This window comes from Phragmites australis, chromosome 13 (assembly GCF_958298935.1).
Source record: "Phragmites australis chromosome 13, lpPhrAust1.1, whole genome shotgun sequence".
Classification (NCBI taxonomy): Eukaryota; Viridiplantae; Streptophyta; class Magnoliopsida; order Poales; family Poaceae; genus Phragmites; species Phragmites australis.
Genome location: NC_084933.1, coordinates 28,129,792 through 28,145,490, shown reverse-complemented (window position 1 = coordinate 28,145,490; position 15,699 = coordinate 28,129,792). Strand labels below are relative to the sequence as shown.

Below are 15,699 nucleotides of genomic sequence, written 5' to 3'. Positions count from 1 at the left end.
CTCCTATCTTTACTAGTATTTTTCTTTTACGATTTCTCTCGAAAAAAAAACTGTCGAATATGAGAGAAATAAAGAAAATAAGAACGAAAAATGGAACCGAGAACGAAATGAAACGAAGAGAAAGAAACCATTAGGCTGCAGCGCAGAGCAGGAAAACAGAGTGCACGTATTCGGCCCCCAAAGGCCGTGATCCACGTATATTGGCCTTGGTTGCTTCGCGTGAGCTTCCCGAATGTGAGTTTCTCCAAAACCGCGGGTCGTTACCACGGTACGCCGTATGAACATGAGGTAGCGTACCAATGCGACTCATGTCGAGCCTGCTCTGCCCGCACCTCGCTTAATCTGCCATTTGGTGCTTCAGCACTTGTCCCAATTTGAGTTCTTTATCTGAACCTTCGACATTATCTCTTTTGTTTTAATCTGCTGCATCATCTCACAACCTGGAGTGCACTTTCCTAGGCAATTGCGCGCCATAATACAGACTGGGAAAACACCCGTTTCGAAGAACACGTTCTGGTTCTGACAAGTATATACACGCACATGTACGGGAGTAAATAGTATAAAAATTTCCGATCGGGGAAACTGAAAGTCTGGAGACAATGACCAACGCAGATGTAACACAAGTGACGTTTTTGTTGTTTTTTTAGGATCCTTCCAAACACCTTCGTCCCACAACGACAACGGAGGAATGGTTGCGTACATCTCTGATGCGAACGTAGCCGTCCAAACTGCTTCTCGTCCGTAATTTCATAAACCAAATGTATATAGTTCAGAGAGAATTTTGCAACAAGATATGAGAAACGACGGTTAGACTCGTTTTCTTTTGGTGAAAGAAACAGCAACTTCATTTCCTTTATGATGTGTCATCTTCGACTCGAACTTAAGTTACTGGAGAACATTATTATTAGTTTTCATTACTACCTCTTAACTCGTACAATTAGAAAGCCCTTTGCTTTTGAGAACAATATATCAGTACTCGTTGCTCTTCACGTAAGAAAATTCAGGACTGCTTCGGAATGCTGAGTACGTAGACGTAGTACCAAACCAGCAGTTCAGGGATTGGTCACCTTCGTATGGTACAAATTTCTCAGAATTTACTAGCTACAATTTCCTTTTGAGCAGAGTCACCAAATACAATGTTCGGGCCAGTCCTTCAGAATATGAAGCTATGTTTGTTTGTTTTTTGTTTTTTTTGGTTTGCAGACGAAGAATTTTGAAGCATTCTTTCAGTCAACAGGCTGTGATGCCAAGTTTAGTACTCTGGAGATTTTGAAAACACAGCATATTCTATATTTTCATCTTCTAGAACAGGAAGAGAATTCTCTGGGTAAAGGGAAGAAGACCCATCTGGAATTGCCAGCCTCAGAAACGGCCTCCACATCATTGCGCAGCTATGGAAAACAACGTAATATTAAAATATGGCTTTCGTCGATCCTGTCAGCGTTTCACCAAAAGCACACAAGGACAATGAACCAGTTGTACTTTATTTGAGCAGAAACGGGCATGTCATCAACGTTAAATTAAACCAAATAAACAATATAAACAGTATAAAATCGACTGAATTATACATATGACACCATCATTTTCACGGATCATAAACTTGAGTAAGCAAAAAATATGAAACTCATATTGTTTATGTTTGAATAATTATTTGGGCTTAAGATTAACCTTCATAAAAATAAGATCTTTTGCTATGAGGCTGCTAAATAATATGAAGATCAATACACACAATTATTTAGATGTGATATTGGATCTTTGCTCTTCAGATATCTTATCATTCCAATGATTCACATGAAGCTAAGGAATAGCGACTGGAAGGGGATTGAAGAAAAGTTTGAGAGAAAACTGAGTAGCTGGAAGGGAAGCCTTATATCTGTTAGAGGTCGATTAGTACTTCTAAACTTAATATTAAGTTGTCTTCTCATTTTCATGATGTCCTTCTTTGAAGTCCTCTAAGATATGATAAAAAGACTAAATTATCTTTGATCCTAGTTTTTTTTTTTTTGCAAGGAGATAACCATAAAAAGAAGTATCGGCTTGCTCGATGGGACATCCTATGCCAACCTAAAGATCAGGGTGGATTAGGCATTACTAATCTCTCGATTAAGAATATTTGTCTCCTCAGCAGGTGGCTTTTTAGAGTGTTTAATGAGGATGAAATCTAGCAACAAATGCTCAGAAATAAATACCTAGGCGACAAATCTCTCACTCAGGTTGAAGTAAAACCAAAAGATTCTCACTTCTGGTCCGGACTCATAAAAGTGAAACATGAATTCCTCATATGAGGATATTTCTAGATTAAGAATGGATGCCAAATTAGATTCTGTAATGATACTTTGTTGGGTAATACCCCTCTGAGTGAACACTATCATTCGATGTATAATGTGGTTAGAAGGAAATAGTCCACGATGGCAGAAGTCATGAGTTCCACACCGCTAAACCTCTCGTTTTGTAGACTAATTATTGATGATAAACAAATTGCTTGGTATAATATGGTGACCAAACTAGTGCATGTTCATTTATGCAATGGCCGAGACACTTTTATTTGGAGTTTGCATGCAAATACTAAATTTTCAATTCATTCCATGTACAAACAAATGATCCGTTACAACAATAGATCTATGGAATATGAAGCTCTCACTAAAGATCAATATTTTCTTATGGTATTTATATAGAGAAGTGATTTTAACCAAGAATAATTTGATCAAAAGAAATTAGAATGATAGCTTAAAAGATAGCTTCTGCAACCACAATAAAAACATACATCATTTATTCTTTAAGTGTCATCTTACTAGATCCATTTAGCACATAATCACTATTGCCTTAGGAATTAAAAACCTAGCAGTGTGGGTGAATTGGCTAAGAACGAGGGGGAGCTACCACTAAATTACGAGTTCCAGTAGGGGTAGCTGTCATTTTTTGTCTATATGGTTCTGCCGTAATGATATTGTTTTTAATAAAAAATCTAATATTACTTTGATGCAGGTAATTTTTAGGGAAATCTATTGATTGCGTTTCTGTAGTTTGCTACAAAAGAAAATAGAAAGAAAAAATATTCTGAAGCCATGTCACTGTTTAGATGCGGTGACCATGCAAATCTTCATCAAGAATAGGATGCCGTATAATGATAGGCTATGTGGTCAAGGTTTTTTTATTTCCCTTATTTTCCTCACGATGAAATGTTGTATTAATAAACACAGGCTGTATGCATCAATTGATGCAAAAAGCCAAAACTTTTTCCTTTATACAAAAATAAAACCGACTGCAGCTACTGGTAGTACGGACAGAGTGTTGAACATTGGTTGTTTCTTTTTCATCAGACTAAGCCCGAGTAGTTCACGTGCTTTAGTGCAACTTTCGCGCAACTTTCGCATGAATTTTTTTTCCCGAAAATAAAGTATGATTCTGCAATGATTCTTGAGCAATTGGAATCTGGTACGATTTCTACGGTTGATATTGTATAGTACTATAGTGGGCTAGATCATATGAATACGCTCTCTCAGACTTGTAAAATTTCAATTCCGCGCGGAGAGTTCATGGAGGCAACGCAGGCGTCTCCTCTCCCAGTGCCGTTTAGAAATGAGACGTCAAGAGAACAATGTAGTGTGAACCAACAGTAAATCAGAGAATTTTTAAATCTTCTTCGATCCTTCCAAACACGTTCCAGAACATGCACGAAATTTGATGGTTAACAAATGCATCTCTCATGCGACTTGTAGCCGTACACACCGCTGCTTGTCTGTAATTTCGTAAACGTATATGATTAGTATAGCCTTGCAGTGTGATATGAAAACGACACTTCATTTGCTAGGTTCATCTTTTCTTTTTAAAGAAAAATTGAAGAAAGGAACAGGTAAATTCAATTTCTTTCTTCACAAAAGAAAGCAAAAACAATTTCTGATGTGCCATCCATAATCACTCAACATTCTTGGAATGCATTATTCAGCTTTGGTACCGACCAAGAATGCATCCCCACGAACGTACTCCTGCCCTTTGCTTTCTAGAACAAACAGGAGTACTTCTGTACTTGTTGCTCTTCATGGATGAGAATTCAGGTCTGTTTCGGAGCGTCAGGTGGTGCAAAACCGGAAGGCAAAAGGTACACAGATCGATCGGTCACTTTCGTGAAGCGGAGGCACGCACGAACAGAGAAACTGCCTTCATGGGGAATCTTGCCATATGGGCGTGCATTTCCTCCATGATCAACTCATTCAACTGGACTGCACGGAAAACCTTTTCTTGCACCATGTAACCACTGTCAACAAGAAAGCTTTTGGACTGCGAGATACTGCTGTCCTCCGCATATTTTCTCAGAAGTTACTCGCTCTAATTTCTTTTTGCGCATAATCACCAGATTTAAGTTAAGAGTAAATTTAAAAAGACTACTAGTTCTTTGGCACATATTTAGAAAAACTACATTTAAGAACATATTGTATCAGAAAATCACACATTTAAAGCCACATGTTTTCAAAAAGCTACACGTTTTAGAATTTTCGCCACCTCCAACACCACCTGACAAGGGTGGCCCACATGTCGGTGTAACAAAATATTATGGCTCCTATTATGTTGTGCTAGATGGACATGTGAGTCATCATTGTCAGGTGGGATTTGGGATGCTGAGCAATTCTAAAACCTGTATTTTTTCTTAAAAAAAAACTTGTTGCCTTAAATGAGTAGCTTTCTAAAACATGTCTTTAAATATGAAGTTTTTTTTATACATATGGCAAAGAACCCATAGTTTTTAAAATTTAAGTTACAAAAGAAATTTGTGTCAGTCCTAACTGATCATGAAGCTTTCTTTCAGTGAAACGTTTGATTGTCAGTTTAAAAGTATGACTGAAAACTCAAAAATATTTTCTGATTTCCTTGTCTACGTCTAGATGAAAGTCACTTTGTGACTAAAGCTGGCAAGACCTATCTGGATCTATCAGCCGCAAAAACGGCCTCAACGTAATTGCGCAGCTATGATTGAAAAATTAGTGGTACAGAATATGGCTTTCACCGATCCAGTCAGTTTCACCAAAAACAACCAAAAGAACGCAAGGACGATGAATCAATTATACTTTATTTCTACAGAGACGGGCATGTCATGCAGCCATCTACGTTAAACTAAACTGCAACTACTACTACTAGAGTACTAGCACATGAGAGAGTGTTCAACATGGTTGTTTGTTTTCATCTGACCAGATGCGGGCAGTTCACGTGCTTTCAAGCAATTTCGGCGAGCATCATAATGTTGCATGTTTGGAGTTTTCCTATTAGAGGAATCCATTTTATTTTCAATTGTTTTCTTATCTTTTGGACTGTGTGTATCTTAGTCATGTAGAGATCGAGAGAAATCTGTTATACAATTGTATTTACTTGTTACGACAATAAGAGTCAATAAAATTTTCTTTATAAAAAAAACCAACTTTAGTAAGAAAATTTAGTATCTCCCAAAACCAAGTGTGATTCAGTAATGATTCTTTAACTATAATTAGAAGTTGGTATGATATGTACGGATAATACTGTACAGTGATGTGGTGGGCTGCATCATCTGAATCAGAGTTCTGAGTTTTCTCAGGGGGGAAATAAATTCAGAGTTTCACTCACAGTCCAAACTGAACATCTTCTATCAGGCAGAAAATTCGACGTCGCATGAACTCACCCTCACATGTATGATTTCAATTCTGCGCATAGAGTTCAGCACATGAACATTTCAATTCATTCTCCCGGTGCCGTTTTAAAACGAGACGTGAATGCGCGCGCAATGCCGTTTTGAAACGAAGATTGTAAATTTCAATTGGGTTCGCCCAGAGCAGAGGAAAGGAAGCGTCCGAGAAGGACTAGACGCCTTCCATGACGGCAATCCGACAAAAGAGTGCATTTTCTCAGCTACTTCTCAGGCTCTCAGTTCCCATGGACACGAAGTACAGTTTCCGTGGCAATCATCTTTTCCAGAAATATTCCGTGCTAACTTCCATGCAATTGCATGCCTCCACATGGCCGCCTTCATATATACAAGCGCAGCCTCTCGGATCGAATCCCAAGGCTGCGTTCCACAACCACCGCAAAAGCGCCTAAAAGATCGCAGTTCCCGAGGAGGAGGAGGAGGGGTGCCCTGCTGCCGCCTGCCCTCCCGCTTCCCGCGCTCCCGCCGACGCCAACACTCCTACCAGAACGAGCACATGGACCCCGATCGGAACGGGCGGCAAGTGCACCGGCGCGCCGACTACGTCGGCATCGGGTTCGCTGCCGTGCTCACCGCGGCGTCGTTCCTCGTCCCCCGCATGGTCGGCAGCGACGCCGACGCCGGCGGCGCGGCTTTCGCCCCCGGAACTGCATGGCGATTCGTCTTGGCATTCGCGCTGATGTCCGGCGGTCTTCTGTGCATCATGCACGGCATGCGGCTCCGCGACGCGCGGCCGCCTGCCTTCGTCCGGCGCGCCGTCGAGGCTGCGGGGGCCGTGCTCTGGCACGCCGGGGGACCCGAGCTGCTGCTTCCCTTGGAGTTTCTGCTCATGCGCCCCTTTCTTGAAGCATGGTTCGATTTCTTCTGACGACGCCCAGCGAGCTGCAGAGTCGAGATTACAGAGCAGAGCATACTTGTCGGTGAGTTGCGCGGGCGCATGGCAACCGATTTGAATGATTTGAATCTAAATCTATTTTAGGAAATTACCTAACGCCCCCCTGTTTCTTTTGGATTCATGGGTTCCTCATAGTTTGGCAGTATTCTCCATTTGGTCCTTTGCCTTGACAATGAGAAATGCATGAGTTTTCCTAGTTGGTCCTTTGCCTTGACAAATCATTGACATCGTGTCTGCTTGCACGGACCCAGTTGTGGTTGTCACTAACTAGGCTAGGCAGTGCTGGTAGGTGGTTTGGCAATGTAGAAATCTCATGCTGGTAATCCATTGGGGGTCAAAGAAAGATCAACTGGGAGTATTCAGATGTGTTTTACATGTTTGTTCCGTTAGATTTTACGGTAAACTTTGCGAAAGGTATAAATGGACAATACCTCAATAATAGAGGGGCCCAAGATACAGAAATGGAGTGTGTAGATTAAATGATTAAGTGTATAAAAGGGCATAAAAATAGGGGGCGTTAGGTTCTTTTTTTGTAGGGCATGGAATCTCTATCTTGGGCCTCTGCTACGCAACATGACACAAAAGGGTTAAGTGTATACGACCCTTGAATGTGTAGTGATGGTGGGCCTCTGATTAAGCTAGCATGCTTTATTTCTTTCTTTTTGGTGAAGAATTGCTGTTGCAATTCTTATGTAAATATGATGTATCAATCACATGTACTAGTATCATATTTTGTACAGGTGAGATCAGTTATTTAAAAAAAATGCAGTTTCATCTCTGTATCACATAACACAAGAAATTCAAACGGTGAACATGCCAGAAGGCGGCTTGAGTAGACTTGAAATAAGGAGCATGCAACAATTTATTTATATCTTTTCATTCCACCACCGTGAAGGTTCATACACAAGATTGATCTACTCTGTCTACAACACAATTTTGCATTTGTGCTATTATATTGTGCCTCAGCACATATTAAAATGAATAAAAACGTCAACATTGAAAAGAAAACTATATATGAACCTAATCAAGAAACAGGTAGGGCATTCGCTCTGTGATTGATCCTGTGTTTTCTTCCAGCGCTGCCAAAAAAAAAAAAAGAGCAGGACTCTTCTGTGGCTGTCTGCTATTTATCTATGGTAAAGAACCAATTGTCTGAAGGTTATATGGCTGCACATGGACCCATGAATCTGTGTATGAAAGCCTGATGAAAATCTGAACCTATTGAACTCTGAATCAGGCTGATCCATATCCGTTCGGGTGGGCTTTCTGCCACTTCCACGCCATGGAAAGGCTTTCACGGAGATCAGTGTAACGAGCCGTCCAGTTGAGCTCGCTGTGGATTTTGGATGGGTCACTGTATACCTCAGCATAGTCTCCGGGTCTACGGGTAAGATATTCGATCTTGATGGAAGCTCCTGTTGCTTTCTTGCATGCTTCTACAAACTCCTTCACTGATCTACCTGATAAAACATAAAAATGTCACGTTCAGAAACAAGGGAAGATATGATCTTAAATAAATGGCCTTGTTAATGTGCAATTGTTGATCTGGTTCAACAACCTTGGCCTGTGCCAACATTGTAGATTCCAACTTTGCCAAGCTGAGCTTTATCAAGAGCTTTGACATGGGCGTCAACAAGATCTGTGACATCTATGTAGTCCCTAATGCAAGTTCCATCTGCAGTAGGGTAATCGGTTCCTCGAACCTGAAGGAGAAAAGAAAGTTATATATCATCATTATTCTTTCATGTGAAAGTGATGGATACAGCTACTTAAATAGGGAAATTGATGATGCTGAAATGAGCATGAAGAGTACCTTCAGCCCTGGAATGATTCCCAGAGCAGCATCGAAGCAAGCACCAGAAATTCGTCCATGCTCACGCAGCTCTGGCCTTGGAGCTTCCCCTAGCCGTCCCTCTGGGTCTGATCCAATCACGTTGAAGTATCTAATTTAAAGGAGACGGGAACTGAGTTAGAATTATTCTGTAGATTCTATTCTAGTCTAGGCTGCGGAAAACTCAACCTTAAGATCATGACAGCCATGTTCGATTTCTTTGACTTTGTAAAATCTAAAATGATGTCCTCGGCCATCTTCTTTGCCTTTCCATATGGATTGATAGGATTCTGCGTTGGTTTAGAAAATAGTTAGAATCAAATCATTGACAGTATCCATAACATCCAGAAAAGTAAAGATCGTGCATCAAGAGGCCAACCTGAGGAGTTGTTTCTACAATAGGCATCGTATCAGGTTCTCCATATGTTGCACAAGTACTCGAGTAAATCAGAGTATTTACATTATGTGCCGCCATTGCCTCAAGCACTGTCAATGTATTTGATGTTATGTTGTGGTAGTACCTGTTATATCAGTGTTAGAGTGGTTAGTAGGAACAATATTTGCTGCAGATGATTTCTGCAGGGTGCACTAATACCCAGGAAGCAGCACATGAAGGAATTAGAGGAGCAAAGTGTTTCAAACTTACCCTACATCCATATAAATTATAGGTGCATTTTGAACTAAATTTGAAGATGGGCTATCACGAATGACAAAATGGTGTGGCTTGTATTATTAACTTTGAATTTTCATTCAATACAATGCTGTGGAAGTAGATGGCCATATTTGGGTATTTTGTTTCAATAATAAAGGAAAATAGGGGTACTTTGCTACATACACATCAAAGAATTGCACATGAATAGTGTAGGGCCAAGTTTCCAAATATTCGAGCAATACAAGAAAACTGGCATATTGCACGCCCAAGTTAAGCCTAGTACCTGAGTGGCTCCATTGTGCTCTCACCAACATAGGCAACAGCAGCAAAATGCATAACAGCATCAAAGGCATTCTCCGAAAATATTTTGTTTACCTGACTATTGGTTAAGTGCAAAACAGATCTCACCAAAGCAGAAATGTAGAACAAACCACTAAGTTATCAAACTTCAGATAAAGGATACAGCTTTCGCATCACCTAGATCAGCATAAATAAATTGAAGCCTTCCAGGCTCTGGAAACAGTCGTTGAAGAACTCTGACGGCTCCCATGTTCCCCCTAGAAAGGTTATCCTGTAAACATCAAATGGCAAAGTTCCTATTACTATCAAAGTTCCATAATGAGAGATAGAAAGCGAGTTAGGAATAAGAATTTACCACAATGGTAACTCGGTAGTTGTCCCTAAGGAGACGAAGAGTAGCATGCGAGCCAATATACCCAGCACCACCAGTCACTAACACATGGGTCACCCCAATTTCATGGCGAGAGAACTGCAGGACATGTGAGTGCATCAACAAAAAGCCTCCATATTGAAAGAGTAAAACTGTGATAGTAAAAAACTGCAAACTAGTGCATCGACAGCAATCTGAAATGCTTCCAGGAAATTGCTAAAATTATATACCTCTGACAGAATTGTAACTGTGCTTTATCAAGAACTAATATATAATGTATCAGGAAAATAACCCTAGCACAACACAGGAAGAGCAGCAAAACTTAAACCATAAGAATAGAAGGCATCATTCATGGCACAAATGTTTCTTCCAATTTCCTTAATGGCACTTCCTGACGAATTCATTGTATTAATGTACCATGGAATCTGAAACAGCCTACTTAAATCGTCTGAAAGAAGGAATTGACAAATACCAACTCAACAGAAAGTGACAGTGACACGCATTAGTTGTGTAGAGATTCAGCACGTACCGCACTAGTACTGCTGAAACCAGGAGACTGTTTCAACACAATTATGCACATGACCGTGAGCGCAGCAGCCACAGCGATCTTCCCTGTGAAATTAGGTTTCCGTCTAGAATCAGCGAAGTCCATCCCTGCGAAAGCGATTGGGCGAATTAAAAGAGTGCAAGTAAACTCATAATGCGCTGGCCCCAACTATGGTATGTAAGCCAGAAAGATCAGTTAACTCTACTGGTATGCAACATTAGTCGTTTGGGGAATCAATATCGCAGTTTCACAAGTGTAATAGGTTTTGTATTAAATTTGGATGGTTAGCACACTGTAGAAACTAATTTTACATGATCACAAACTACAGTAAAAAATAATCTTTTTTGGTAATTTTCATGGTCCAACATTTTGGTTTACAACTTCACAGTACTTGAAATTTTCTTTCCTGTTTACATCCAGATCAGTAGAATAAGAAGGAAAAAGGACCCAAAAAAAGGCAGCATAAACGGAGAAAGAAGAAATGGATGTGCCTGACAAGATCCAAGACCTAGTGGTCCTAGCCTGACTTCTGCTCCTGGGGGTTGTTGGCATGTGAGGTCAGCTTCCAAGAATGAAACCAAGAACTCAACTTCTCTTGTCCCACCTATGAATCTGTATTATGTAATTTGTACCAGATAATTTGTAAGAACACACGGCAGAAATATACCGAAGCTCGTTTCAAAAACAGAACTTTGCAAGTTTAAGAATAATCTCCACACGACAACAACAGAAAAGCACTTTGATTTGCTCATAAGAAATCAAAACGAAAGGGAAGCGAGAAGCAGAAGGCGGCGAGGACCAACCGGAAATGCCTCGCCCTTGCAAGAACTCAAATCCTTGGCGGAAGAAACGCGAAGGCGAGAAATAGGGATCACGGCGAGGGAACCCACCCCTGGCGCGAGCAGATCGACGTGGCCAGCGAAGGGAGCAGATTCGCCCAGCGCGGCGCAAGATCGGTACGCGCCCGGGAGGCGGAAACGGTGGGAGGGAGCCCAGCTGTCCAGGCCAAGATGGGAATGGAAGCGGCGGGGGAAGGGGAGGGGTGGCAACTGAGGAAGAGCGGGTCGTCGGGGGGGGGGGGGGGGGGCGTTTCTATTACCTGGTCATAACAAAGCACGTGGCGGTTCTTGTAGAATCTTGTTGCGTTTATAATTTTTTTTCTTTTTGAGGAATCCTTTTTCATGTAGCTAGCCTGGATTCTTGCGTATTTGCGTAAAGTTCTTTCCTTTATGCCCAAAAAAAAAGTTTTTTCCTTTATTGGCTAAATTCTTTCGTGTTTTCTGGTGAGTCACCACCTTGATTGCCTGTCATTTGGTCAGAGAAATATCAATATGAAACCACATTTATTTGTTGGTCCCGATTGGATGTCATGTACATTACATTTGAGCCGCAATGGGCTGTAAAAAACCGTGCTTTTTTTACTGATAAATGGAGTAGTAAATCCTTGTGTGCTGAATAGCATTTGGATTCCAGAGACAACTTTAAGTATTTCCGAAGGACCATGAAAGTTGGGTAGCTTGACAGCGAGAAAGCCACAGGAATTGTGCGAGTCAATGCTCCCTCGTTCTTCTACTCCGTGTTTCTCTTGTGATTGCAAGGCGCTTTCCTTCCACACGGACTCCCAAATTCTTTCTCCTCTTCTGTTTTGGCTTCTGTGCCCACACCGACTGATCCTTCAATGCAATAGCTGGCTGCAACCTCCGACAAAACAGGATTCAGCAAAGAAAAACCTCATTACAAGTACACGAAACAATAATCAAAATATACTAATCTCCTATCAGTTCAGAATCGACTGTAATCGGTGGATCAAATGTCAGTATTTGCCGGTGGAAAATAAAACATAAATTTAGTGATAGCAGAGCCTGCAGAGCAAGCAAACAAGCAGTGGATGGTTTGAGCGATTCAGACTGGCGTGCTTCGGAGCTGGTCAACCCTATTGTGCGAGAGATTGAGATGTTACCTAACTATTCCTAATCAGATATAGACATATATTATTTTTCTTCTCGTTTTTCTTTTCATGTTTGGTTCTGGGAATCTTCCGTGCTGCACTCTGATTGGAGGTGAGGCTGTGCATGCACTTGCAAGTAGTAGATCGAAACCTGCCAAACGTTTGTAAATTATTGGAGCGCTGGCTAGATTTTCGTGCGTTTGGGAGGCCTGCAATTAGGGAGAAAATCAGGTCAAACTCAATAGAAGCTCACGATGCAGATCACCTGTGTTATGGGGGTTCAACAGAAGATATGAGAGTCAGACTGGCAGTAATACATTTTCTACTGCAGCAGGTAGGAAGTAGAGCATGTATTGGCTTACCAGTCATGTTCAGTGGCAGCAAGCTGAATGAGATGGCCAAAACGAGATGAAGTGACAGCAGACAACCTGAGCTTTCATGTTCAGTGGCAGTAAGGATCAGGCAGGTGCCCGATCCATACTGCACATCTTTTTTTTTTTTTTTTTTTGAAGACTTATTGTGATAATCTGTCAGTGAATGCCTTCATGGCATGGCAGGAAATTGTTAAGCGCCGGTTCCTTAACATAGACACAGTTCTCCTGCACATGCTCAGGGCTAAGGCAGGCATCTCAGCTTTTAAAAAACAGCTAAAGATGGGCAGAGAAGCTAGCCTCTCCCAAGCTAGCCTCTCCCAGGACGAGACGGCACTGCAAGCCTGCAACCACTAGCTCTCCACACTGGAGGCGTACCAATAATCCCATAGCGGAAATTATCCTATCACCAAATTCTCAACAGGTCAATTTTCACAATACTTGAAAAATGGGAAATGAGAGATTTGTTCGATAAAGTATCGTATTGTACCATCAACGTACTGCGTGATACACTTCTATTCCAGCAGACGATGGTTGACTAATCATAGAACTTACATGGTCCAAGGTAGATGCACATGATTGTCTAGTACACTGTACACATTAGTTGCCTTTGCTTAATGAGATGGTCTCTCCAGACTACCAAAACTTCCTGATAAATATTACGTAGACAAATTTGTGGAACAAAGTAATCCTGATTGTTGATTGCAGTATATGCAGAGTTTCCAGACTCAAATACGAAACCGGGTTCGGTACTTGAGGCTGTGCAGAACAGCCTCATAATATGAATGCCTCACAGATGGTAAATTGCCAAATTTTTGTAATCATGTGTCTATCAAACTTTCCAGCCTGATCTACCTTCAACACCCACCTCCGGGTTCTTTTGGAAAGGTTTTTCTCAGCTATACAGCAATGCTGCCCCATGCAGCGGCTTCCCTACTGAACCAGATTCTTTTCATCGCGTAAGTACATCCTATCAAAGCTGAAACGCAAAAAAGAAGAAGCAATTAGGTTAATAATCTGCATTCATTCAGCAAGCTTACAATAATGGGACTTGGAGGTTCCATCCTAAAATCTTACAGATCCGTAACAAGAAAATTTCTCCACAAGCAAGCTTACAAGAATGGGACTTGGAGGTTCCATCCTAAAATCTTACAGATCCGTAACAAGAAAATTTCTCCACAGGCAGTTATCCTAAGGATGTAAAAGTCTAAATAACTATTAGGTACTCTGTTTCAATGATGTAAAGGCCAAAAAAAGACTACCTCATGACATGCATCTTTCTTATTGCGAACCTGGAATCCAACAACAGGAAGCTCCAGAGAAGAAGATGAGAAGGCTGAAGTGAAGATCAACTGCAAATGCACAAGTGTTGTCTTCAGAATTTGATATTTCACATTTAAACATTAGACTCTAGATTCTAGAATGGATAAAATATGTCGTTTTTCATTTAACAGATTTAATGTAACGTCACAAACTTACCAAATAGAACAGATTTTTGTCAGCTTCACACCATCCAAATATATTTCAGGTTGACAGCCAAGAAAGTAACACAAAGTAGAATCATGTAACACTCTGTATAGACAGCACTATAGACTAGTCTTGTTTTTTCTGAGACCTAATGTTCCAACAAGAATGATATGGATGTAATGTGCAGGACTAAGCAGTAGTTAAGCTGGCATTTGGTCCCCTGGTTCCATCAACAGAACTTGAAGGTCTCCATTCAAGTGTCTTGCAAAACTCCAAGTTCTCCGTTCAAGTGTCTTGTCAGGTCAAGAAAATCGCTGATGGAAAACAAATATAGCACATGCATGTAAGAAGTTTTGTCCAAGTACCCATTCTAGGAACAAAACCTTGCTCCACCATTTGTTTCAAGACAAGATGTGCATCATCTAAGCAGTCAGTGCTACAGAGGCCATCAATTAGCAACTTGTATGATTGGAAACTTGGCATCAAACTTCTGCACTCATTATGCTTACAAGGTCCTTGGCCTCTAGGAACTTTCTTAAGCTGATGAGGCCATCAAGAAGTACCTGATAAGTCCCTGAATTAGGAAAGGAGTGTTCAGACGTCATTGATTTGAACAGATTGAACGCCTCAGTCGCTCTCCCCTCCCTTCAGAGATCAGAGATCAAAATATTGTACACAACTGTATCTGCGGCAATTTCCTGCTTCTGCATTCTCTCACGGAGGTCAAATGCTTTATCTACCTGACCACGCTGACAAAGGAAATGCATGAACGTCGAGTAGGTTGTCACATTAGGCAGACACCCTTGCTTTGGCATCTCATGCAGCAATGAAATTGCCTCATCAAATTTACCAAATTGGCACAAACCCTCGACAAGAATATTGAAGCAGCAGGTGTCCAGCGTCATTCCCAGCCTGGGCGCCAGGCGCGCTCGAGTAGACCTCATGGATTATCTCGTACTGCCGCTTACACACAAGCATGTGTAGAACATAGTTGAATGCCTTTGTAGAAGGCCAGCAGTTATACCCCGGCATTGCAAAGAGCGTCTAGATGGCTTTCTCGGGATGGTTTGCCACATTGCCGTACATCTTGATCAGCCGGTAGAAGAAATCGTCTGAAAACCTGAACTTCTCAGTTCTTGCCCTGGCCAGCAACTCCTCCACATCGCCGAACCTCCTGGCCCAGGCCAGCTTGTCAATCGTCAGGCTGTACAGGGCCTCACTAGGATTGTAATCTCTCCGACTGCAAGCTCTATTTAACACGGTGGTTATCAGACTAGGTTCTCTGATATTTGCAAAGATCTCAAGGACTTCGTTTGGGGCAAGCCAGTCCTTGTGGTCCAATCTGCCCATGCAGCAGCTGTCGTGACACACCGTGGAGCGCAATCTCAAGAACGGAGGCACCGAACGACAGGATATAGCTCTCGACATGGTCTGCGGCAAGGAGGAAGGCATCGGGGGAGGAGGAGCTCATCAAGAATCGGGTCGTTTCAGGCCTCAAGAGGGAGCGTACTGGAGAGGTGAGGACTGGGAAGGAACGAAATACCTTGGCACGAGACAGGGGAGGGACCGAACGGGACTACGGGAGAAGCGGAGGCGGCGGTCGGCCCCCGGCGGCGATGTGCCCTCCAGCCCAGAGGATGATGGGCC

The 15,699-nt window shown here is 41.8% G+C and overlaps 1 protein-coding gene and 1 pseudogene across 3 annotated transcripts; both read right to left on the bottom strand.

Moving 5' to 3' along the window:
* Positions 1–7,410: 7,410 nt before the first annotated feature.
* LOC133888202 (probable UDP-arabinose 4-epimerase 2) lies at positions 7,411–11,452 on the bottom strand. 3 transcript variants are annotated; one of them, XM_062328353.1, is made up of 11 exons: positions 11,157–11,452; positions 10,775–10,878; positions 10,249–10,373; positions 9,705–9,818; positions 9,513–9,620; positions 9,333–9,424; positions 8,777–8,918; positions 8,587–8,687; positions 8,380–8,509; positions 8,125–8,269; positions 7,411–8,026 (listed from the first exon to the last, which is right to left on the bottom strand). In XM_062328353.1, the coding sequence occupies exons 1-11, from the start codon at positions 11,447–11,449 to the stop codon at positions 7,800–7,802; spliced, it is 1,581 nt and encodes a 526-aa protein (XP_062184337.1). In that variant the 5' UTR covers positions 11,450–11,452; the 3' UTR covers positions 7,411–7,799. The 3 variants fall into 3 exon arrangements, with proteins under 3 accessions (XP_062184337.1, XP_062184338.1, XP_062184339.1); XM_062328354.1 differs by having other exon boundaries at positions 10,758–10,878; positions 11,070–11,305; XM_062328355.1 differs by having other exon boundaries at positions 10,758–10,878; positions 11,157–11,302.
* Positions 11,453–11,590: 138 nt separating this feature from the next.
* LOC133887721 (pentatricopeptide repeat-containing protein At3g14580, mitochondrial-like) lies at positions 11,591–15,605 on the bottom strand (annotated as a pseudogene).
* Between the last annotated feature and the right edge of the window lie 94 nt (positions 15,606–15,699).